The 25,673-nt window shown below is 39.6% G+C and overlaps 1 protein-coding gene across 1 annotated transcript in view; it reads right to left on the bottom strand.

The window, feature by feature from the left end:
- The window catches only part of LOC122801017 (latexin-like), a 386,629-nt gene that overhangs the window by 127,309 nt on the left and 233,647 nt on the right, over positions 1–25,673 (bottom strand). The window contains exon 4 of the mRNA XM_044070476.1: positions 17,906–18,042. Coding sequence (XP_043926411.1) covers positions 17,906–18,042 — 137 coding nt within the window. The remainder of the gene's footprint in view (positions 1–17,905; positions 18,043–25,673) is intronic.

Genomic DNA, 25,673 nt, shown 5'->3' with positions numbered 1-25,673 from the left:
GATGAGATTCTTATATTGGTAGTTTTGACCTCAAGTCATTGCTTAAAAAAGGTACTATACAGGGGAGGCAAGAACCTTTGCCAGGAGCCTGAAGCCCAAGGGAGACAGATGCAGGCCATCTCTGGCAAAGCATCGTGGTCTATCAATCATGTCTTCCCAGGCTGACAGGTACTGGAACCTCTTAAAATGACACCAGAAACTAAGCTAATTGTTAAAGTCAATCATTTTTTGTTTGTACTGAGGCATCATTTTGGGTGAAGGTGGAATGATGCTTAAGGCTAGTGACATACCTGCTTGGAACACATATTTGTTAAGCTCGATCATGGCTCTCTTCGTATAGTCCAGAGAGGTTTATCTCAAATCATTCATGCTAACATGTACTATGACAGAGTCATAGCAGTACTTGTTGAGGAACTTGAGTGAATGGGTGATGTGGTGGATTCTGACACCTGACAAACAACTTACCGTGACTTTCTCCTTATCCAGCCTGGTGAGGGACACATCTGTGTGTCTCACAATGGAGTCTCCTATGATTAATATATTGGGTTTATGGTCAAGTCTTGATGGCTGTGAGACACAGGCATGTGGACTGTGTGTGGTGTGTTGTGAGATAGGCTGTGGAGCTTGCATATGTTTTTGCCTCAAAGGTCTCTTTTATTTAGGTATGTTTTTGTTAAGAACCTCCACATATGTGGGTGTGTGTTGTGTTAGATGTTTGAGGTGTGGTGTTTGCATAACCTTCTCACTGCCAGGTATACTAGCTTGTGAGGGGGAGAGCATTGACTCCAGGTTTTTAATGTAATTGCATCTCTCACAAATTGTGTTCCTAGGTGTTAGTAAGAGAGGGTTGTCCATGTACATGAGACAGTTGCTACACTGTCTCAGGATGCCCATATCAACTATATTAGCAGAAGAAACTATAGGAAACTGTCCTTCCATATTTGTCAGAATCAGTGAGGGGGGGTGAGCTAAGGGAGGGTGAAGGTGGAAAATCTGAGATGGGTACTAGTAGCCTGTGTTTGTACAGAGGCTGTAATGAAGCTTCACTACTTCAGGATCGAGCAAATGCTAGTAAGGGAAAATTTGAAGCTGGAATACCTTGCGATGGGTTAAATCGGCACAGCGGCGGTGCGCGAACTGTAAACACAGATGGAAGAATCTAGAAGCTTAGATTACTATCCAGTCCTGCTAGCCCCTGCACTTTCCACCAATCACTCATGCTAGTGAAAGTCAGGCAGCCTTGTTACTCTCACTAACAGAGAAGGCAGGCCCCTGCTGGCACAAGATGGCTGCTAGGAAACGCAGCAAGCAAAACAACCAGGTCTGGATGCAGCACACCTGTATCCAGACTATGCTACTTGTACAGAACACAGAAAGGGCAGAGGTGTATCCATATTCATCAAGGATACCCACATCTCCAGGTTAGTGGTGCAGCATGATGCCCCAGAGATCATCCATGCGCAACTATCAGCAAGCAAAACCACATTTCAAGTCGTAGCCTGTTATAGATCGCCCACCATGTCCCAAGATGCTCACTCAGCATTCCTTGAGGTATTGGAAAATATAAAGGTCCTACCCAACACCATAATTTTGGGTGATTTCACCTACCCTGGTATAGACTGGGCGAACTACCAAAGTTCTAACTCCTATACCCAGCGGTTCATAGAATTTATAAATTCAAATGCCCTTGAACAACTGGTATGTTCCTCCCACTAGAGGGGACAACATATTGGATTTAGTCATCACAAATATGGGCGCCCATTATACCACACCCGTTATAACTCCCTCTCTGGTCAGATCAGACCACAAACTGATAACCCTAGACATCCTCACCCCTCCACCTCCCCCAGTCAAAGAAACCATTGTAAAAAACTTTCCAAAGCAAACTTCAAACTACTTGCATCATTAGTGGAAAGCTTCACTATTCCCTTGCAGAAGGATAATGATATCCAGGATGCAGAATCCTACACAAAGACACTTTATATACATCTTCAGGATTGCATGGACTGTGCTATCCCAAATAAAACCAAGACTCCTTCCTCAAGCAAGAAGAAACCAGTCTGGTGGACCCCAGCCATAAGCAAACTATACAATAAAAGGAGGAGACTTATACAAAAAAAGGCCAAATCTCAAGTAGAAAAATCATCCCTGATCAGCATTAGTAAGAAATTGAGGGCCCTCATCAAGTCAACTAAAGCCAATTTCGAAAAGAAAGTTGCCAAGGATGCCAAGGATAACCATAAGGCCTTCTATGGTTACATCAAAAACCTAAATGGCAACACTCAGGTCTGTTCTGAGCTAGTACAAAATGGAACAAAATACACTGACTCCACTGGCATTGCCAACATCTTGGCTGACAGGTTCAGTGCAAACTCCCCCCACCACCACCAGCTACAGGGCCTATTACTATTCCAGGGGATTGTGTAACTCCAATTATTACTGATACGTTGGTTAATAAGGCACTATCTAAAGCTAAAAATACTGCCTCCATGGGACCAGATGGTGTCCCTGGCTGTGTCATACGCGAGCTCCAAAATGAATTAACCCCGCATCTGAATACCCTGTTCAGTCTCAGCCTCTCGACAGGATATGTGCCCATAGAATGGCGCACAGCAATGGTGGTTCCACTACACAAGGGTGGGCCCACAACTGACCCTGGGAACTACCGACCAATAAGCCTGACCAGTCTGATCTGTAAGGCAATGGAGCGAATCATTATGGAACTCATAAATGGAGAGATTGGGAACCTCCAAACACTTGACCCCACACAGTTCAGCTTCATCAAGGGCAGATCATGCCTCCTGAACCTGGTGGACTTCTTTGAGACAGTTACTCAGGCTATAGATAAGGGAAAGGAGGTACACACGGCTTACCTTGACCTTGCTAAAGCATTTGACACCATTCCCCATTTGGGTATTATTGATAAACTCACCAACCTGGGCATAAATCCTTATGTCACAAGATGGATCGCAAACTGGCTCTCAGACAGATCCCACAAAGTAAGAGTAGCAGGATCTATGTCTGAATCCAGACCAGTAAAGAGCGGTGTTCCTCAGGGCTCTGTCCTGGGGCCCCTCCTGTTTGGCATATACTTCTCTGAAGTACAGGCAAACACTGAAGGGCTGTGGCTGACCAAGTCTGTGGACGACTGCAAACTGGGTGCTATAATAGAGTCTCCGGCTGACATGGATATCCTCCAGAAGGGCCTTAATGAGACTAGTGCATGGTGTCAAAGCCATAGTCTCAAGCTAAATGCTAAAAAATGCGTAGTAATCCCCTTTGGAAAAAACAGAGTACCCACAAACTACCACATAGGAGGTAACCCCTTGAAATCTGAAGTAGTAATAAGGGATCTAGGGACCCAAGTAGATAGTTAGCTTTCCTTTGATAACCATGTTTCCAAGGTGGTTAGAAAATCCTTCTATGTGACCCATCTGATCACAAAAGGGTTCACATCAAGATCTAAGGATGTAATGGTGCCCCTCTACTCTTCCCTCATCAGACCCATTATTGAGTACAATACACCAATTGGTATGTACCTGGCTAGGCATCTCCAGCAGCTGGAGGGACCACAGAGGTACCTCACTAATAGATTACTGGCCTCAAACAGGTGCCCTTTGCAGCACGATTGAAAAAAACTAAGGCTTTTCTCTGTTGCATATTGCCTTCTCAGTGGCGATCTCTGTCTAACATACAGAGCCATGTCCAACCCAGAACTGTTGAACGTGCTCCATCTTAGCAAAACCAAATCCACTCGAGCTACATGCTCTAGGGATATAAACCTCAGCACAACAATGAATAGAACATGCTGGAGGGATAGATTCCCTTCGCAAAGACTTCCTTTGCTATGGAACAAGGTCTCGATCTACATAAGACAGAGCCCCTCACTATCACTCTTCAAGAGGAACCTTGACGAGTGGATGGGTAACAGAAAGTTCACACCAGGGATCATACCAACAGCTCTACTAGATAGGGGCCAAGGGTACTAGCTGCTAGATCAAGGGCCTAGGGAACTAACCAAAGGGGCGGTGAATACCACACAACGTGGCTGGACTAATATATGCCTTTCGTCAGATAGCCCAGTGCCTATCTATGAACCTATAAGAAAATATATAGAAAAGCACAGATAGAGTACTCACAAACAGAAAATGCAACTCTCAGTATGAAAAAAGCAGTTTACAATTAAGTAATTCATTAAAAATGCACTTACAGTGAGGAAACACTACTTAGCAATGAAAAGACAGTTAAAACAGTATGAAACAGTACAAGAATGCAGTGAAATAGTAAAAAAGCTTTAGAACAGTGCAAAATGTGGTAGATTAGCTGTATAGCACAACTGTAAGTGTTAGGAAGTGCAAATCAATGAAATATATGCAAAAAAACACATCTGCTCTTGGAGCCATAGGAAATTTCTGCTACATCACAGTGATGAATCACCACTCCTCAGCCTGGTAAAAGCAAGCACATCCCCCTGCAAACCCATGGTTTAAATACCTGAAAGATGGAATAATCTAGAAGCTCAGATTACTACCCAGTCCTGCTAACCCCTGCACTTTCAACCAATCTCTCATGCTTGAGAAAGTCAGGCAGCCCTGCTACTCTCACTAACAGAGAAGGGAGGCCCTTACCAGCACAAGATAGATGAAGAGATCTATTTATCTAGCTGTCTTATCTATCTCTCTTATAGTCTGTGTCTATATAAAATGCTTTTTTGTGTGTGTGTAAATATGTGCAGTTTAATATAATCTAATTCTCCGTACTTCAAAAAAGACTGGCAATATTTTCTTTTGAAAAGAGAAAGACTGATTAGAGATGCCAAATATACATCATGATTTGCTGTCCTGTATGTGTTGCACAGCGGGGAAGTAAATGATGATTAAACTAGCTGCATGCAATCTGCCTTATTACTGTTCCTCTTGACATACCTGATGATTCAACAACATCCACTAGTAATTCCTCTGTAACATTCTCCTGTAACTCATTCACATTATTTGATTAGGTTCAACTAAATAGCTCCTTCTGGACAGGAATCCATGTTGACTGTTGTCTTGGCACCTGCTGCCTTATAGGATTCCTCTGTGACTGCTCACTAGCACTGCAGTTACCCAGAGTTTTCCTGCTCCTCATCTTCAGCAAGAGTACAGCAGTTGCCAACTTTCATTCCTCAGGCCCTTGGCACTGGCCAGCAATCTGATGAAGGTCTCCAATAAGGGATTCTCCAACACACTGGCCAAATTCTTAAGGACATTGGAAAGCAGCCCATTTGGTTCCTGTGCTTTAACCTCATTTAGAGCAGTCAGTTCTCTCGCTACCCCCTGACAGCTATCAACTGCTCCCCCACTCTGCCCTTTCTCCTTCCTAGCATGCTATCTCACATTCCTTTCCCAGAAGAAGATGGAGGTGAAATATTAATTCAGTACATCTGCTTCTTCACAGACTTCCACACTTTCCATACCATTTTGATCAACATCCCCAAGTCTATGCTTCTATTCCTCCTTTTTGCAATATGTCTAAGAAACACTGTTGCCCTTTTTGAGCTCGTTGACAACTCTTTTGATGTGCCTTTGCTGCTGTTTTGCTTGCCTTATTATGCTGTGTCCTCCACTTCCATGCCCACTCCGGGTGTATATATTACGTTATCGAACTATTAAAAGTTCGAACATCATATGGTCGACACCATATGACTGAACTCTTAAACGTTCGAATGTTTCAATGGAGATCTCCGTACAGTGCGGAATGGGAAGATTTCCCTTTCCTGCACTGTAGTGCAATCTCAGAGTTGGTATATTTAAAGATTGAGAAGGATGAAATGCTATCTGCTTTAGTTAAAACGATTTTATATAATAATGTCTTTCATTTTGATAAGGATTACTACCTGTAGATAGATGGCGTAGCTATGGGCACATCATGCGCCAATCATACCTCTCAGCCTGGAAACATCAAAAGTCTGGACAAAGGCCCATGAAAAATAGGTACAAATCTGTATGCTGATTAACATAAAATTAGCATGCATAATTATGTAACCCCACCCACTCCAATGGAATTGTGGGATACCAACTTTCAAACTCAAACTGAAGAACAGACAACCAAAATATGGCCCTCCAGACCCTGTAGTAAATGGTAACATTTTTTTTAATGTGTAGCTATGATGTTCACTGGCAAGGGAGAAGATGATGAACCATAGGATTTTGTTTTTGGTGATTTGCAGTATGTGGGTTTTGTGATAAAAGTAGGGCATTTAATGGTAGGCAATATTCTAATCTTAGCAAAAGAATATTATAGTTAGCTAGGACCTCCAAAAGTAATTTTCCATGGCCTACTGATCAGTGGTGTAGCTTGTTTGTGCTGCCCAGGGTTGTCTTTGAGTTTGCCGTCCTTCCCCCTCACAAAATCTAGGTCAAATGAGACCCCCATACACAGCTCTGCAGCCATTCCAATGTCCCATTACTTAGCTATTTCACCCCATTTACCATAAACACTATAATGTGCATACTGCTTTACTTCTACAATGATTATCTGTCTTTTATTTAAAACTTTTATTTTATATTTTATAGCACAAAGACTACTAGACATCTGCTAAACAAAGGAATACAGTCTCACAATGAAAATAGACTTAGCATTTAAACTTCTCTGCCCTTGAAACTCACATTTATTGAAATACTCAAACCTACTAACAAAGAAACTGCATCTGGCCAATGGCAGATAAAGATTACCTTTGGGCTGTTTTCAAATCATAGGCCCCTTGCACACAAAACATACATGTGTTCTTTGATACACCTTCCTGATTGTATTAAATTACATTCCTTGTATAATACAGCACACTTGTTAGAGCACATTTTTACATTTATTATTTTGAAAAGTTTTCCAGTAAGCAATGAAAGAAAATACTTGAATCAGTAATGACATAACTGCCCAATTCAGAACATTTCTATCATAAAAGTCTACTCAAATTTCTACAATCCACCAGTATCAGTAAATATGCACAATCTCTGCAGAAGTAAAAGTCATCTAAATAATTCCACATTAAAGAGATCTGCAACTAATGAAGAGGTTGCTGCTAGCAAACAACTTTATATTTCATTGTTTCATCTACAAATAAAGTGCCTGTTGCCCTTGAGGAATAAATTGCCTATGTTTCATAAAAAAAATGATATGCTAGTAATATTGCCATAGGGAATGGATGGCACACTGATAAGAGGTTCATAGTTACTAGGTATGTCCGTCAAACAGGACATTTTCAAAAGTGCAGCATTCACCCCCCTTTAAAAGTACAACACAATACAGTATCAGCAATCCATCTACATACTGTGGGAGTAGAACCCACAGGCTTCTGCATCAAAAGCAAGTATTCTACATGTTGTGCTACTAACAACACAAACAGACATGGCATAAGCAGCACTAAACTTCTGTCCCCAAGAAGAAGACAGCAGCGTAAGAAACCTGGAAAAAGCCAAAATTATTAGGGGGGGGGCAACAAAGGCCCAAAATCAAGGCCACATTTTAAACATTGCTTTTATAATCTTAGAAAAGTTGCTAGAATAAAATGTTTTGTGTTACTATGTGTTTCCTGAAAGACAGGAAGACTGAAACTTAAATGGCTATCATTATTTAGTGAATTCAGTTCTCACTGAAATATGTATGCAAGTATGTACATATGTAAGGTAAGGCATCTAAGTCCAAGGAAGTCATTGTTCCACTGTATTCGGCAATCATCAGACCTATCATTGAGTACAATACCTCCTTTGGTATGTACCTAACCAGGCATATCCAACAAGTGGAACATCCACAGGGGTGCCTCACTAAAAGAATACAGGGAGGGCGTAAGTAATATGTCCTATGCAGACCGCCTCAAGGCCCTATCCCTGTATTCTGTCTACTACAGGCTTTTGAGGGGAGATCTATGCTTGGCATGCAGGGCATTGTCAGACCCCACTCTGATGGACCTCCTTCATATCCACAAAACAAACAGTACCAGAATTACTCATTCTAAAGACTTAAACCTTGCCTGCAATATAAATAGGACCTGCTGGAGAGATAGGTATGTACCCCAGAGACTACCCCATCTATGGAACAGGCTCCCCATCCATGTGAAGCAGAGTTCCTCCCTAGTCCAATTCAAGTGCAACTTGGACAACTGGATGGGAAACTGGAAATTCATCCGTGGTTTGGCACCTATGTCTCTGATGCAAACAGGTAGCCTGTAAATGGTTCATCTCCCAGACCCATGCTTACATTTATCAAAGGTATCAGAACTTGTCAGAGATTTGGGATGCATGGCTAGGCTTAAAAAGGCTCTTGTGGTCATTAACCTAGTAAACGGCTATGAACCACAAAAACACACACCAGCCGTTAAGTAAGTAAATGTAATGTAAGTACATAGCAGCGAACACATACACACCTAATGCAAGTACATAGCAGCCATTAACTGCAAGTTTCTCTAAATTTATCCTACTTAAATGTAATAAAGGTTTCTCTAAATAATGCCTGCAAAAGCACACACACCAGCCATTAAGGAAGTAAATGTAATGCAAGTACATAGCAGCTGTTAACCGCAAAAACACACACCAGCCATAGCAGCTGTTAACTGCAAAAACACCACCCATTAAGTAAGTAAATGTAGTGCAAGTACATAGCAGCTGTTAACCACAAGTTTCTCTAAATGTATCCTGCTGAAAAGTTTGTTTAAATAATGCCTGCACACACCAGCCGTTAAGGAAATAAATGTAATGCAAGTACACAGTAGCTGTTAACTGCAAGTTTCACTAAATGTATCCTGCTTTACTTTACCTGGAGAAGGAGCTGGCTGGCCGGGGGAAGAAAGATATTGAATGCAGACCAGTCTGCAAGTAAATTGGCTGTGCAATCTGAGAGGCTGTCTGTCTTGTGAGCCTGTCGTCAGCACGCACACCCTGCATGTCATGACATCAGGAGTAAAAAAAAAAAACCAGCAAATTCAGCAATTAAAGGGGCCACTCAGGAATTCGTGGCACCCCAATATTTTAACCTCAAAACCGATATTTACCGAGGGATTCGGTACAGTTGAGAGGTATTGTGCCAATAGCTACGCCAATCTTATCATGCTAGTATGGGAGACGGAACATGTATTAGGTACTATGTTAGGCAAACGTAATTTTCTACAGAAGATTCGTGGATGACCTGTTTTTCATATGGGAAGGCACTACTAAGGAATTGTTTGTCAGATTTTTTATAATTACATTAATACAAGCAAAAGCTTTTTAAAGTTTGTGATGACTTGTTCAGATCGAGAGGTTAGTTTTTGGATGTGTTAACGAAGGTAAAGGAAGATGGGGCAATAGCTACTATGACATATAGAAAACCCTGTTACAAGAACACTTACTTGCATTGAAGTAGCATGCATCCATGTTTTACTTTTAATAATATGGTGAAGGGGCAAGCTATATGAACATCACAAGTTAATGCTAGTGAGGAAATTTTAAGAAAGAACTGAGAGCTCTAGAAAAAAGGTTTGTAGCAAAGGGATGTGATAAAAAGGAAGTATCTTATAAGCTAGTTGAAGTAATACAAAGAAGAGAGAATGAAGGAAGGCCTTATTTTTCCTCAGATCCACCTGCATGTGTGAATAAGGTAGATGAGCTTAGGTGCAGGGTAGCAGTAACATAGTCTAAGGTTTCTAAAGGTGTAGTTGACATCATTAAAAAAACATTGGGATGTCTTGACCACAAGTACAGAATTGAAAGCTATAATAGGTGAATATCCCAGCATAGTTTATAAGAAAAATAAATCTTTAGGTCAGCTGCTATGTTACCCTAAGGGTCTTATGGGGTATGATAGCAGGAAACAATGACATGATTCTCATAAAAATAATACTAGACCTTGTCATAACTGCAGTTTTTGCAGTTATATAGATCAAGCCGGTGATTTTTTTCACCCAGACCAGGACAAAGTTTATAAATTTTCAGTGGAGGCAACTTGCAACAGCAGTCATGTGGTTTACCCAGGGGCGGCTCATGCTATAGGACTGCAGCCCCCCCACCTGTATAAAAGAAAGAAGAAAATCCCCCCATCTGTACAAAAGAAAGAAGAAATATCCCCCAACTGTACAAGAAAATTAAAAAAAAAATTGTGAGTCCCGGAACTCCACACATGCGTACTTGAGTTCCTGGGTACTCACAGAACTCCAGACTGCTATGTTAGGCAGTCCGGATAGAGGAGAAAGGCATCTCCGCCCTGTCAGCCCAGAAGTCTGTGCAGTGATGACCGCACAGACGAGAAGGAAACCAGACTGCATAATTGGCAGGCTGGAGCTTCCAGCCTATTCTTGCAGAGCCAAGCTGGAAACCAGCCATTAGCATGGGTGGGCTGAGGAGGGGAAGAAACCAGCAGAAGAGGAGCTTGTTTTCAGGGGGAACGACTGGATTAGCTACCGTGGAACGAAAGACTGAATCACCTTCCGGGGTGCTGCAGGTAGTGTGTGTGTGTGTGTGTGTGTGTGTGTGTGTGTGTGTGTGTGTGTGTGTGTGTGTGTGTGTGTGTGTGTGTGAGTGAGTGAGAAATGCCCCAGTTGCTATATACTGGTGGCTAGAGAGAACACATGGTGGTGGGTAGAGAATACTCAGGCTTGAACCCTGTACCTTGGGTGCAGGTGGCAAGGGTCTGAATTCCCTACCCACCACCATTTGTAAAAAAAATGTGCAGATGTTTGCCTCATATTTGTTCTGTTTCTCACAAAATCTGTGGTTTCTGTGTGTTTGTTTTTCCTTGCAAACTGCCTGTCTTATGATGCATTTCTTGAACACTGAATCTGTCAGAAATAAGTAAGCAAACACAACTATGCTGTTTTGTTATATAGTGATTTTATGAACTAACAGATTCAGAATGTAATATTTTGCTGCTAGACTGATTGTGTCTTCAGTAAAGTGCTGACTCCTTGTTTGAAGTAAAAATTATTTTTTTATTGCATTTGATAACTGTCATTCTGACTTACTAATCTTCAATTTCATTATATTTTTAATGAAGCCCTAAGCAACACCGAGAGCTGGATTTTAACAGAGAGCTACAGAACTCACTATACATCATATTGTGTAGAAAAAAGTACGTTGGGGCTGGCAACAGATTCATTTCACTTACAGTTTGTTTCTTACATAGCTCTTCTTTCCATTAATGTATTCTAAATGAAATCAGCAGCTAGAAATTGAACTGAATATAATGCATTCCATTTTGCCTATAGTGAGCTGTGACAACTGTTTAAAATTCTACTCAGGCAGAGCTGAAATGCTTGTGTGTTTGAAAGGGAAGTATATTCCAGAACAGTATCTTTTTATTATTATTTCTTCAGATCATTTCACCTTTTATAATATGATTTATTTTATCTTGGCTAATGCAAAGTCAGTAGTGCTGTGGTGCACTGGTAGCATTGTTGCCTGACAGCTACAGGTTCTCTGGTTTAATTTGCGGCTGTGGTGCCTTTGGTGTGGAGTCTGCATGTCCTCCCATCTTATAAAGAACATGTGTCTGGAGTGTTTCTCCCTGCTCTGCTGAAAATTGGCTTTTGTTCCACGTCAGACTTTCCTGGTTAACAAATGTTAAATAAACATAACTGGCATTTGAATGTCAGACTTCATATTCTTCAGAAAGTACATGGTAACAATAAACCTTTTATTCTAGCAATTTTCTAAGTTTATAACATGGATATTTGAAATTTGTCCCTATTTTTGGGACTGTATTCCCCCATTATTGGCTTTGTCCAGGTTTTTTTTGCTAAGCTGGAGCGCTATGGTGAGAAATGAATTCACTGAATATGTTTGGGGGCTGTATTCCCCCATTATTGGGTTTGTTCAGGTGTTTTGTGTTGAGGTTGACAGCTATGGTGAGAACTGAATTCACTAAATGGTAGCCATTTAAGTTTCAGTCTTCCTCTCTTTCACAAAACAGATGATTTGGCATAGTGGTATGTTGCTCTGACTGTTTTGCACAGGGTCCCCTGGGTTCAAGACGTGGCAGTGAAATGTATGTTGGCAACACAGCATTTTATTCTAGCAACTTTCTAACATTATACAAGCAATGTTTAAAATGTGTCCCTGGTTTTTGGGCTTTTGCCCCCCCCCCCCATAAATGTTGGCTTTTTCCAGATTTCTTGTGCTGCAAAGTTTGGAGATACAGCTGAGTGTCTAGTAGATTTTACAAGGAACTGACAGCTGCAAGGGAACAAAAGTTTAGTACTGCTTATGCTGAGTCTGCTTGCATTGTTAATAGCACAACAGGTAGTGTACTTACTTTTGATGCAGAAGGCTGTGGGTTCTACTCCCACAGTAGGTAGATGCATTGCAATACTGTACTGTGTTGTAAAGGGGGTGGATGCTGCAGTTCATAAGTTCATAGGTTCATAGGTTCATACTAGGCTATCTGCCCTAGGGCATTTATAAGCCTAGCCAGAGTGTGTATGGCTTTCGCCACCCATTTTAAATTAATTTTGCTATGCCCTTTTTCGAGGTTAGTATACTGTGCCTCTGTCTAACAGTGACACAGTAGTGATACTCGGGGTAAACCTACGATCTCCTATCCACTCATCAAGATTCCTCTTGAAGAGAGTCAATGAGAGACTCTGCCTAACCTGGACGGGGATTTTATTCCAGAGTGAAGGGAGCCTCTGGGTTATGAATCTGTCCCTCCAGCATGTCCTATTTATTTCAGTGCTGAGGTTTAAGTCCCTCGAGCGCGTAGCTCGATGGGATTTGGATGTTCTGAGGTGCAGCATGTCCATTAATTCCAGGTTGGACATGGCTTTATACGTCAGGCACAGATCGCCTCTGAGCAGGCGGTATGCCACTGAGTAGAGCTGGAGTTTCTTTAACCAGGCAGCATACGACATCTGTTTGAGCCCCTTGATCCTCTTGGTGAGGTACTTTTGGGGTCTTTCCAGTTGCTGCAGGTGTCTGGTAAGGTACATCCCAAAAGGGGCATTGTACTCAATTATGGGCATGATGAGGGATGAGTAAAGAGGCACGATGACCTCCCCTGATCTAGATGTGAATCCCTTCATGATTAGGTGGGCTATATAAAATGTTTTTCTAACCACTTTGGCCACGTGGTTGTCAAATGAGAGATTGCTATCAACTTGGGTCCTCAGGTCCCTAATTACTTCTTCTGTACTTAATGGATTACCACCTATGTGGTAATTTGTGGGCACTTTGTTTTTGCCAAAGGGGATGACTATACACTTTTTGGCGTTTAGCTTGAGGCCATGGCTCTGGCACCAGTTGTCTGTTTCTATGAGGCCCTTTTGGAGGATGCTTGTGTCGGCTGGAGAGTCTATTATGGCGCCCAGTTTGCAGTCATCTGCGAACTTGGTCAGCCACAGTCCTTCCACGTTGGCCTGTACCTCCGAGAAATATATACCGAACAATAGAGGTCCCAAGACTGAGCCTTGTGGGACGCCACTTGTAACTGGTTTGGAGTCTGACATGGCTCCAGCTATTCTAACCATGTGGGTTCTGTCCTTGAGCCAGTTTGCAACCCATCTAGTGACATAGGGGTTTATATTTAAGCTGGTGAGCTTATCTATAATGCCCGAGTGGGGTATTGTATCGAAGGCTTTTGCGAGGTCCAGGTAGGCTGTGTGGACCACCTTCCCTTGTCAATGGCCTTGGTGACTGTTTCAAAGAAATCGACCAGGTTTAAGAGGCAGGATCTGCCCTTAACAAAGCCGAACTGGGTAGGATCCAGTGTCTGTAGGTCACCAATATCTTTATTTATAAGGTCCATGATGATCCTTTCCATAGCTTTGCAGACCAAGCTAGTGAGACTTATGGGGCGATAGTTTCCAGGATCCGTTGAGGCACCACCTTTGTGGAGAGGGACCACTGTTGCTGTACGCCACTTTTTGGGTACATATCCTGTAGTAAGGCTGAGATTGAACAGTAGTTTTAGGTTTGAGTTTAGCTCTTCTTGGAGTTCATGTAGGACGCAGCCCGGGACACCGTCTGGTCCCATTGATGCTGTGTTTCTTGCTTTGGAGAGGGCAGCTCTTACCTGAGCATCTGAGATGTCAGGGGGGTAGCAATCTGCTGGGATAGATATTATTCTTTTTGGCAAAGATATTTAGTAACTATGAACCTGTTATCAGTTTGCCATCCATTCCCTATTGCGATATTACTAGCTTATCATTTTTAATGCAACATAGGCAATTTATTCCTCAAGGGCAACATGCACTTTATTTGTAGATGAAACAATGACATATAAAGTTGTTTGATTGCAGCAACCTGTTCATTAGTTACAGATTCCTTTAATGTGGAATTATTTAGATGATTTTTACTTCTTCAGCGTGTGCATATTTACTGATACTGGTGGACTGTAGAAGTTTGAGTAGACTTTTTATGATGGAAATGTTCTAAATTGGGCATTAATGGTGCATGCATTTTGTTTCATTGTTTACTGGAAAAATGTTCAAAACAAATTTAAAATGTCCTCTAACAACTGTACTGTACTGTAAAAGGAATATAATTTAATACAATCAGGAAGGCGTATCAAAAAGCACGTGTATGTTTCGTGTTCAAGAGGCCTATGATTTTGAAAACAGCCCAAAGGTAATCTTTATCTGCCACTGGCAAAATGTATTTTCTTTGAATGGGGGTTTCAATGCTGTTTCGATGAATGTGAGTTTCAAGGGCAGAGAAGTTTTAATGCTAAGTCTATTTTCATTGTGAGACTGCATTGCTTTGTTTAGGAGATATCTATTAAAGTTTATGCTGTAAAATGCAAAATAAAACTTTCAAATGAAATCCAAATCATTGCAGAAGTAAATCAGTATGCACGTTATAGTATTTATGGTAAATGGGGCAAAATAACCAAGGAATGGGACACTGGAATGGCTGCAGGGGGGAGGCTCCATTCAACCATGATTTTGTAAGGGGGAAAGGGCAGCAAACTCAAAGATGGCCCCAGCTGAACTACACCTCTCAACTGTCCAGATTTTTGCAGAATGAATAGATTTTTTGTTTCTTATTTTTAGTTTGTTCCTCATAAAATATGTGGTTTTCTGGCAAATTATTTAGGAATGAAGTCACTAAATGACAGGCATTGAGTTTCAGACTTCATAACCTTCAGAAAAATGCATGCTAAAGCAAGACTTGTTATTCTATTAACTGTCTTAAGTTTATACAAGAGCAATTTTTAGTACTGTTTGTATGTTCCCCCAATATATTTGGCCTTGTCCAGATTTCCTGCATTAAGAGGTTGAGAGGTACATGCAAATAAGTCGCTTTATAGAATTAGGAATATCCAAACCTCTCAACTGTCCCCAATTTTGGCTCAAAATGTTGCTCTCCCCCTAATAATCCCTCTGCAAAATGGCAATTTTGGAAGAAAACGTGGAGGGTTTACAATTATAAATAGTTGTAATGATCAGAGTTATAGATTATTTTTATTTCAGAAATGCATGTAGATTCTCTTATTTTGTCAGCTGCTCAAGTTAACAGTACTAATATTAAAAAGGTGTCCCTTCTTTGACAGGATCCCAGCTGTACTGTGTGGCCATTTTATATTTTTACATCACGTTTTTGGTCTGTTTTTCATAAAATTGCATTTTTCTGGCAAATTAGTGGCAAATCATTAAAGATTGAAGTTAGAAAATAATGGCAGACATTTGAGTTTCAGATTTCATACCCTTCAGAAAATTCATACTAATGCAAGACCTACTATTTTCTAAGTTTATAAGAGCAATATTTAAAATTGTTCTTATTTTTGGGCCTGTGTCCTACTTCTATGTATGGCTTTATCCAGATTTCTTGCTGTGAGGTATGAGTGTCAGAGCCATCACTGTCAGACAGGGACATTTCAAATTGTGACATACTTGTTGCACCCCACTCCCCATTGTAGTGGCTCTGGATGTGTCCAAGCAAGGCAAGGAGCAGTTATGCAGTGTAAGTGTGCAGAGTATTCCCCCATCCAAGGTAGACCACAAGTACGACCGTGGCTTTTCATCTGTCCTTGATTTTGCAGAATGCTTTGGTTTTCTGTCATATTTTTATACTGTTGATTTATGCTTATTATTCAGAAAATGCATGCTGTCGCAGTGCCCTGTTGCTCTATGTTTCAGTAGCGAAGCTTTGATGACCATCAGGTAAGCTTGTCAGAAATTGTAAGATGCAAGTAAGCTTTAATAACCATACTGTTAAAGAATTGCCAACATTGAAAGCCTTTTCGTTGTTGCCATGCAGAGAATATTTACATAACTAGATAACGTATAAACCTTAAATATCGAAATGCATATGACAGTATTTGTAATGAAGGACAGGATTATAGTATTTTCAGAAGCTCATTACATTTGTTAGAGACTTGCAGTCATCTTTGCAGGCTTTACCCGTAAACTAAACAGAATGCCAATCTATCATATGTGATCCATAACTTGTGCAGTAATACTTTAAGCAGTTTATCTTGAGCTTGTTTCTTGTTTGCTATTCATTTTTTACATTGATCATGTCTTCCCCATGAAAAAAGTAGATAGTTGTTGTCAGGCAGCAGGTCTTTTTTCGATAAGAAACATTTTTACAAGTGGGGATATCACACAGAGATTGCTACTTTCAGCATGTTACTTGGTAATTTTATAAAGCTGAATATAAATTATAATTAGAACTGCAGTACAAGGAGAAGTGGTTTGAGTTGAGTACTGCTTGTTTTTTTTATACTTGGTTTTGACTGGTATTCCAGTAATGTATTTAAAAAGTTTTTTTTTTTTCATGCATGTAGCCAATGCATTGAAATATTTTTTTCTTCTACACTTCATTTTGTCTTGAATGGACTTTTGTAATGATGGTTTGGCACCCAGGGCAGCGCATTTAATTAAAGTTCCAGTTATTGTGGTTTTGAGCATAGCCTCACATTTTTCTAGTTGACCACACCCCTTCCCATTGGCCCCACCCATTCAGCTGTCTCCTGCAGCCCCCCTTTAATTTGAAGTCACCAGCTGCCACTGGGTTTACCTAGCAGTATGTAAAACCTGCAGTAAATTTTATGTAGGTAAAACGGACAGAAGACTGAAAGAAAGGGTAAGAGAACATCTGAATGATATAAGAAACACTATGGTTAGGAATGCATTAGCTAAACATGTAGTAGACACTTCTCCAGAGCATGCATTTAGGTTCAAGTTATAGATATGGTGCAGGAAAGTCTCAGGGGAGGTGATATTAGAAATGAAACAGAGTGCTTAGAAAGCAAATGGATTATTAGATTAAGAGCAGATACAGGGTCAGGACTTAATGATAAATTACCATTAAAACCAATGTTGAAAGCACGTCCTCTTTTTAAATAAGAAGGGAGTTTTAACAAACTCCCTTTTCAGCTCCTCACCTTTTATACACATTCACTTTTTTTATACATGTTTACTATTAGTACTGTATATATTTAAAATGTTATCTCTTTAAGTGTTTTACTAGGATATCATGCAATTTTTTCACTTTGTTATTTAATGGGCACTGAGTTAGATAGATTTTATGCATCTGATGAAGCAGTTGTAATACTGCGAAGGCGCTTATGCCTTTGCATGTGCCTGTTTCCTGGATAAACTGTTGCTGGTTTTATGATAGCCTGGTGCTGCTTCATCTTACTTCTGCTTGTTGGATTTATTTTTTGGTTCAAGAAGCATTTATTCAGCACACACTGATATTATTGGACTCTTGAATTAAATATCACTGAATCTAGTTAAGCTGATTATAACCAGTCAGAATATACCAATGGCCACGGAAGTTACACTTTGTCCTTTACCTTATGAACAGCAGTCTGTATAGATTAAACAGCATGACATACTTCAATCTTGTGTGGATGACAATGCTATTATGATACTGATATATTTACTACAGACTGTTTGGGGGAATCCACAGTTAGAAAGTGCAGTGTATTAGAATGTAGTAGATGGAAAACACTCCTATACCCGTTGTTTGACATGCTTCACTTGAACCATGTTGTACTGTAGGACTTCTGTCGATTTTTTCCACATTATATAGCTGCTGCCAATTTTAGCCAAATGCCACACTGGTTCCATGAAGGGTTCAACATGTCCAAAACTGTCTGCAAAAAAAAAAAAAAATATTACAGCATACTGAAAATCATGTCTTGCATCTACTGAAGTAATAAATGAATAGAAAAACAGAATGGAGGATAATTTTTCCAGCCTTGAATAAATTGAGTTTACCAGCTACTGCTTAAGAATGAGCAGCACATTTTAGTGTAATTGTGAATGATCATGCTGTAAGAGACCTTAAAAAGTCCTTTAAAACTCTACATGAACTTGGCAGTCTGTTAAGACTCAATCTACCTTTAAAGTATCAAGCAGGGTAGCCCACCAATAAAATTCTTAAAGAGCTTAAAGTTTCCTATAAAGCCAGAAAACTGCTAACACCTGAAGCCCTATATTTAAATGGCAGACAGGAACTTATAAAGCTTGAATGTGCCTTGCTAATCACTCTTCCTGGTTCACTTCAAATAAAGTTTGCAAATATATGAGTTTTTCTCAACGATCACTATATATAAACTAATATATACAGTACATAGTTTGGTGGCACTGCTGTATCCATCTGATAAAGTGATGTTGCACACATGGCTATTATATATGGCTAACACATTGATTTAATGCTTGCATTTACCTGGTGTCAAACAAGATGCCATCTTCTGTACACTATTAATCTGAACAACAGGATCTTAATTTTAGGGACTCTACATTTGTACTTAGTACTTTTAAATATTTCTCATTACACATTTCTCATCTTACCACATCATCTGGTAAAGTAATTGGAGATGGCTTTTCCCATTCTCAGGCATTTTATGTTTGCATTCAAAGTATACCTTTAGACCACTGAAGTGTTGACTTTTTCATTCATTACAACCACTGAAGATGGGATAGATTCCAAAGCTTCTTATTTTGCAAAGTGCTGCCACAAAGCTGTAGTTTTAACAAGAATGGGAGCAATGACAAAAGGAAGCTTTTGCATGATATATGCAAATGAAGCCACATACAAACCCTTGCAGATCTCTGTAATGTGATTGGCTGATTCAGAATCATGTGAGAGCAAATCAAAATGCCTATTATGAAAATATAAAGGATGGTACACACTAGTAGAGGCTGTCAGGCAAACTAGGAAACAATTCACAGCAGCAATGGTATTACCTTCTACAGCTGTCCTCTACCTCCAAGAAAATAATGCCACCTGCTGCCAGTGTTTATAATAGCTGACACTCTTTTCAACCACTATTTAGCAAGAATACTCCAGAAGGAAGGGTTAGGGTTTGGGTAAAGGTTAGCATACATTAGTAAGGTGGTACAGGGGGACAAAGCCCCCTTGTACCACCTTACTCATGTGCTAACCCTAACCCTTACACTACCCCTAACTGCAACCAGGGGTGTAGCTAGGATTTTCAAATTTGTACTCATAGCTCTCACACTGCTGCCCACCCCAACCAAGCTACAGCTTCATATAAATTATTTTCTCTTTTTTTGTCAGCTGGCACTCACTGTCACGCCACACTCCTGTTGATATGTTGACTCATTTATTCCTTCATATCCCGGGTTTCAGCTTATGGGGGGTGTCCTGGATTTTACACTCAGCCAAGAAGTGAGGTAGGATCTGGGAGTGGTGCCATCATCCTAGATGGTCATTTTTCCTGTAGTCTTAAGCCCTCTCTTAAATGTTAACATCAGTGTTAGATTGTGCAGGCAATGTTAAGTAGGCTGAGTATGTGCCCTGCACCAGGTCCATCAAGTGGCCTTGCCTGCTGTTGTCCTCCTGCCAACCCCATGTTGGAATCTTTTCAATGAGATCTATTCTCCCCTAGAGAGACATTCAACAATGTTTCTCCTCCCCAGGACAGGTATGCTCATCCCCCTTACCAACCTCATCAAGCACATAAATTGTTTAAACTTGGGTCACCTTGGCCGCAGTCGGGACTTTTGTGACTTAAACAGAGACAGATGTTTGTCCCAGAGACTGCCCCTCCTATGGAACAGGCTTTCCATTCATGTGAAGCTGAGTTCTTCCAATCATCCGTTGTAGGCACAACCTAGACCAGTGGATGGGGAATAGGAAATTTACACCAGGCCTGGCACCCATGTTCCTTATGGACAGAGGTAGCTTATAAATGCCTGATCCTCAATATCCTATTTGGATACAAGACATCATTATTCTTTGAGAAAACTTGGCTAGGCTTACAAAGGTCCCTCCCCCTGGGTCATTAGACTAGTAACACTCTATGAATCTATAAATCTATGAATGTTTTGGTCCCTTGCTCCTAAAATGTGTGGTTTGTTGCCAGTCATTGGGTACTGAAGTCACTAAATAATGACATACAGTTGAGTTTCAGACTTTATTTCCTTAAGAAAATTCATGCTAACACAAATCATGTTATTTAACCAACTTTGTAATTTTATAAGAGCACTATTTAAAATATGTTCCTATTTTGAGCCTCTGTTCCCCCTTTACTTTTGGCATTATGCAGATCTCTTGAAGGAAGTGATCAAGAGGTATGCAAACCTCTTAACTGCTGGTGCTACTGCTCTATCGATCTCACTCTTCACACTCTCTCTTTCTCACACACACACACACACACACACACACACACACACACACACACACAGAACTGCTTTCATACATGCATACATTCAATACATTCACACACACAGACAGAAACATAAACACACATGCGCACACACTTTTTTTCATTTCATTTGTTTTTACACTCGCTAAACAAGGAAAGTGCTTTCTAGAGAGAGTATAATAATCTCCCACACTCATGCGCACAGTCACACACTTTTTTTTTTTTTTTTAATTTTCTTTTTTTTTTTATTTTAGACTCACTAAACAGGAAAAGTGCTGCTTAGCAAGCATCAAACAATGGTGGTCATTATGTTATTTTCAGTCCAAGCTCCACAGCAGCTTAATATGCGGCCGTGAAGCAGCTGACTTGTTTTTCAGTGGGCATTACCTGTAAATTAACACCCTGATGGAGAATGTTCATTTTCAAGTCAGAGTGCTGATCTACACTTCACCCATTCTCTAATGTAATTTACACCTCATTATCACCTACTTAAGGACCAGGCATGAAAAAATGCACCCTTTGTTAAAATTCCATTTAAATGCAAATGCCAGTGCGGTCTCAAATCCTTGTTTTATAATATTTTTTTTAAATAAACCATGAGATTTCTTCAGGGTCCTAGTTAGAGCTGGATCATGATCAAATAGGACCCTAGGCAGGGTAATAGATTGGGACCCCTCTCCAGAGCAGACCCTCCTGCAGCAACCAGCAGCCCCCTGCCCAGCCATTCCAGTGTTCCATTACTTGGCTATTTCTTCCCAGTTATCATAAACACAGTTCAAACTATCAGTGTGCATAGTGCTTTTATTTACAGATATTGAAATAAAATAACACAAACACTGATAGTCATTTGCTAAACAATACAGTCTCACAATGAAAACAGAATTACCACGAGCAGTAAACTTCTTTGCCACTAAAGCTCACATTCATTGAAACAGCATTAATACCCACATGCAAAGAAAATGCATTTGACCAGTGGAGGATTAGGTTTACCTTTGGGCTATTTTTAAACTATAGGCTCCCTGTACACAGTTTTTGGGTCATGCATACATGAATGTATTATTTGATTCATCTTCCTGATTGTATTATATTCCTTGTTTAATACAGCACCACTTGTTAGAATGTATTTTAAATTTGTAGTTTTGAACATTTGTCCAGTAAGCAATGAAACAAAATATATGAATCAATAATGATGTAACTACCAATTTCAGAAAATTTCAACCATAAAAGGCCACTCAAACTCATCATTACAGTCCACTAATAACAGTCAATAAGGACAATCTCCACAGAAGTAACAGTTATCCAAATAATTCCACATTAAAGAGATCTGTAACCAACAAAGAGGTTGCTACTGGCAAACAACTTTACATTTCAGTGTTTCATCTAAAAATTTCTGCTGCCCTTGAAGAATTAATTGCCTATACTGTGTTAAATTAAAAAAATTGTTAAGCTGGTAATATTACAATAGGGAATGACTAACAAACCAACAATGAGTAATTATGCTACTAACACTGCTTTCAAATTCTGCAGTGACTGCCATTTGCTAAACAGACTCAGCATGAGCAACAGTTAATTTATCTTCCCTTGAAACCTCACAGTTCCATGAAAATGCACTGAAATGCAAAATCACAATTCCGTCAACAGTCTAGTAGTTGGTGTAGAGGATTCAGGGTCTTGTCTCCACTGAAGCTTACAATTCCTTCAGTAGTTTGGTAGTTGGTTTAGAGGATTCAGATTATTGCCTCCACTAAAGCTCACAATTCCTATAGCAGTCTGGTTGCTGGGATACAGGATTCAGGCTCTTGTCTCCTGTAACCAAGTTACAGGCCAGGCCTGATCAAGTTAATTGACTAACCTGCCCTCCACCCTAACTGGAGCATTGCATACCATATCTCTCAACCTCTTAGCACAAGAAATCTGGACAAAGCCTAAAACAATGGGGGGGGGGGACAAAGGCCCATAACTACGGACAAATTTTAAATATTGCTCTTATAGAATTAGAAAGTTGCTAGAATAATGGCATTTGACTTAGCATGCATTTTTTGAAGGAAATGAAGTATGAAATTCAAATGTATGACATTATTTAGTTATTTCAATCCTCAGTGATTTGCCAGAAAACCACAGATTTTATGAGTAACAGGCCAAAATATGAGGTAAAAATCTGGACAGTTGAGTGGTATGCATACCTTTCAACCTCTCAGTGCAAGAAATCTGCATAAGCCTAAAATAATGGGGATAGAATGGCCCAAAAATATGGATAGGTTTTAAATATTGCTCTTTTTAACTTAGAAAGTTGCTAGAATAATAGGATTTGTGTTAGCATGCATTTTCTGAGGATATGAAGTCTGAAACTCATGTGACTTCAATCTTCTGTGATTAGCCAGAAAACCACAAATTTTATGAGACTCAGACCAAACCTGTGAGGCTAAATCTGGACAGTCCTGAGGTATGTTTCACACACACACACACGCTCGCACACACACACACACACACACACACACGCAAATCTACACCTACCTTGTATCTGCTCTCATACAGCAACACACACCTACTCTCTCACACAACGCACACACTCACACACACACACACACACACACACACACACACACATACCCCTAATCTCTCACACAGCAACACAAACAAACCTTCTCTCTCACACACCAACACACACACGCACACGCAAACACGCACACACACACACTATCTCACATATGAACCCAGCAGTTAGTTTAAATTACATATACACATTTGCTCTATCATACAGAAAGAAACAGAACTACTAGTTTAAATTTTATATATATATACATATATATATATATATATATATATATATATATATATATATATATATATATATACATATATATATATATATATATATATATATATATATATATATATATATATATACACACACACACACACACACACACACAATCTCTCACTCACTCACTTTACATGCATACACACTCTCATTCACTCACTTTACATGCATACACACACACACTCACTCACTCGCATTCTCGGAACTGCTAGTTTAGATTTCACACACGAGTGCGGAATGTTTTGACATCCTCATTGGCATGCGACACATGCATTGTTCTCCTTAAAGGAGAACAAGCCAAAACCGCGATGTTAAAGAAGTATTATTTATTTATTTTTTTATATTTTTATATATTTTTTAATATTTTTATATTTATATTATACTGAAGCCACCTGGTCGGAATACCCCTCCCCCCATGCCTAGCCATGGGGCTATAGGCAAATGCCTATGTCTCCTAGTGCTGGATCCAGGTCTGGTCCTAGTACTACCCCCATCTTCCAAAGAAGTTGTTCTGAAATCAGTACAGTGTGTACGCTTCCTGATGTCCTTGACTGCAACCCTAGACAGCACCTTAAAAAAAACCTTTCCCTAACAGTATCATTATTCAAAGTAAGCCCAAAGGTACTGTTAGGTTTTAGTCACTTTTATGAATGATTAGAAAAGGAAAGCATTTGCTTTACTTTTTTGAATTTTTTCATATTTGTTAATGTTGACATAAGTACTGAAATTAACAGATATAATTGTGTGTTTGTGTATATATGTGTATATACATATATATATATATATATATATATATATATATATATATATGTATATATACACATATGGATCTATGCTGAACCATCCAAATTACGTTTCATCGAAATGTAAACCGTCAAACTCACTTTCGCAAACTTTGTCGAAAATGCACTTTCGTGAAACACAAAATAATGAAAAAAAAAAACAAACATAAAAAAATAAAAAACAAAACACTAAATCCCACTTATGCAAGGGGGCAAGCCCCCCTGCACCCCCCACACCCCCCTACTTATATACTAACTCTGAGATCGCACTACAGTGGGGAAAAGGATATATTCCCACTGTAACGCGATTCGGAGAATCAGCTTTCGCGAAAGTGCACTTTCGCGGAACTGGGCTCGGCCTTCTATTTGTCGATGAAGTGTACTTTTGACAAACAGAGGAAGACCCGCATATATATACATATATATCTATATGTGTGCGTGTATGTGTTTGTGTACATACATACATATATATAAATATATATGTATATACATATATATATATATATATATATATATATATATATATATATATATACACACACACACACACACACACACACACACACACACAGATATATGCGTGTGTGTTTGTGTATATATGATGTATGTGTGCATATGCTCATATGTATACTGAAAAATCAAATGGCACAGTGGTCACAAGCAGTCGAAAAAACAAACTTGACCACACAACCCGTTACAAATCTGCATGCATGTACAAACATGTCACAATGAAGTGACACTCATGGAAGCACATACACTGCAGGCTATAGGTAGTAAACACCAGACACACATACATGTGTGAGTACATGTGCGCGCACACACACACACACACACACACACACACACACACACACACACACACACACGCTCTCTCTCTCTCTATAGGATGTACACTCAGATACTTAGCTTTTTGACTTTTAAACCTGCTTACATCTCTGCAACTGTTTAGATACCATATCCGAGAATGCACAACAGCGGGAAAAGGACATATTCCCATTCCCCACCATACCCTGGTCTTACACACAAAACTACTTGTTATTTTTGATGAGCTGTGCATGCATTCAATCAACAAAGGCACAGCTCAGGATGTTCAGTGATATTTCCCTCTCTCTCTCTCTCTCTCTCTATATATATATATATATATATATATATATATATATATATATATATATATAGTATATTCCATTTATTGATATTTGTTTACTGGAAAAGTCAAACTGGGCAGTAACCCATTTTTAGTGGAGGCCCAGGCGAAAAAGCTTCAACATATTATACGAAAGTTAACCGTAGAATATAGCACATATAAGCATTTGATATTGTCATTTTTATAAGTACAATATAATATAACAATGTTGTGAAGGTTTTCATTTTTACAAGTATAATTCAATACAATAGAATATTGGACAACCAAAGAAATAATAAGATTGTCTAGTGAGACAACTAAGCATAATTTGTTTAAATTACAAGATGTGACGAGAGAGAGAGATATGAAAGCAAAGGTGAAATAA

Source organism: Protopterus annectens, chromosome 4.part1 (assembly GCF_019279795.1).
Source record: "Protopterus annectens isolate FY-2018-M chromosome 4.part1, PAN1.0, whole genome shotgun sequence".
Taxonomy (NCBI): Eukaryota; Metazoa; Chordata; order Ceratodontiformes; family Protopteridae; genus Protopterus; species Protopterus annectens.
This window is presented reverse-complemented; position numbering and strand designations above follow the sequence as displayed.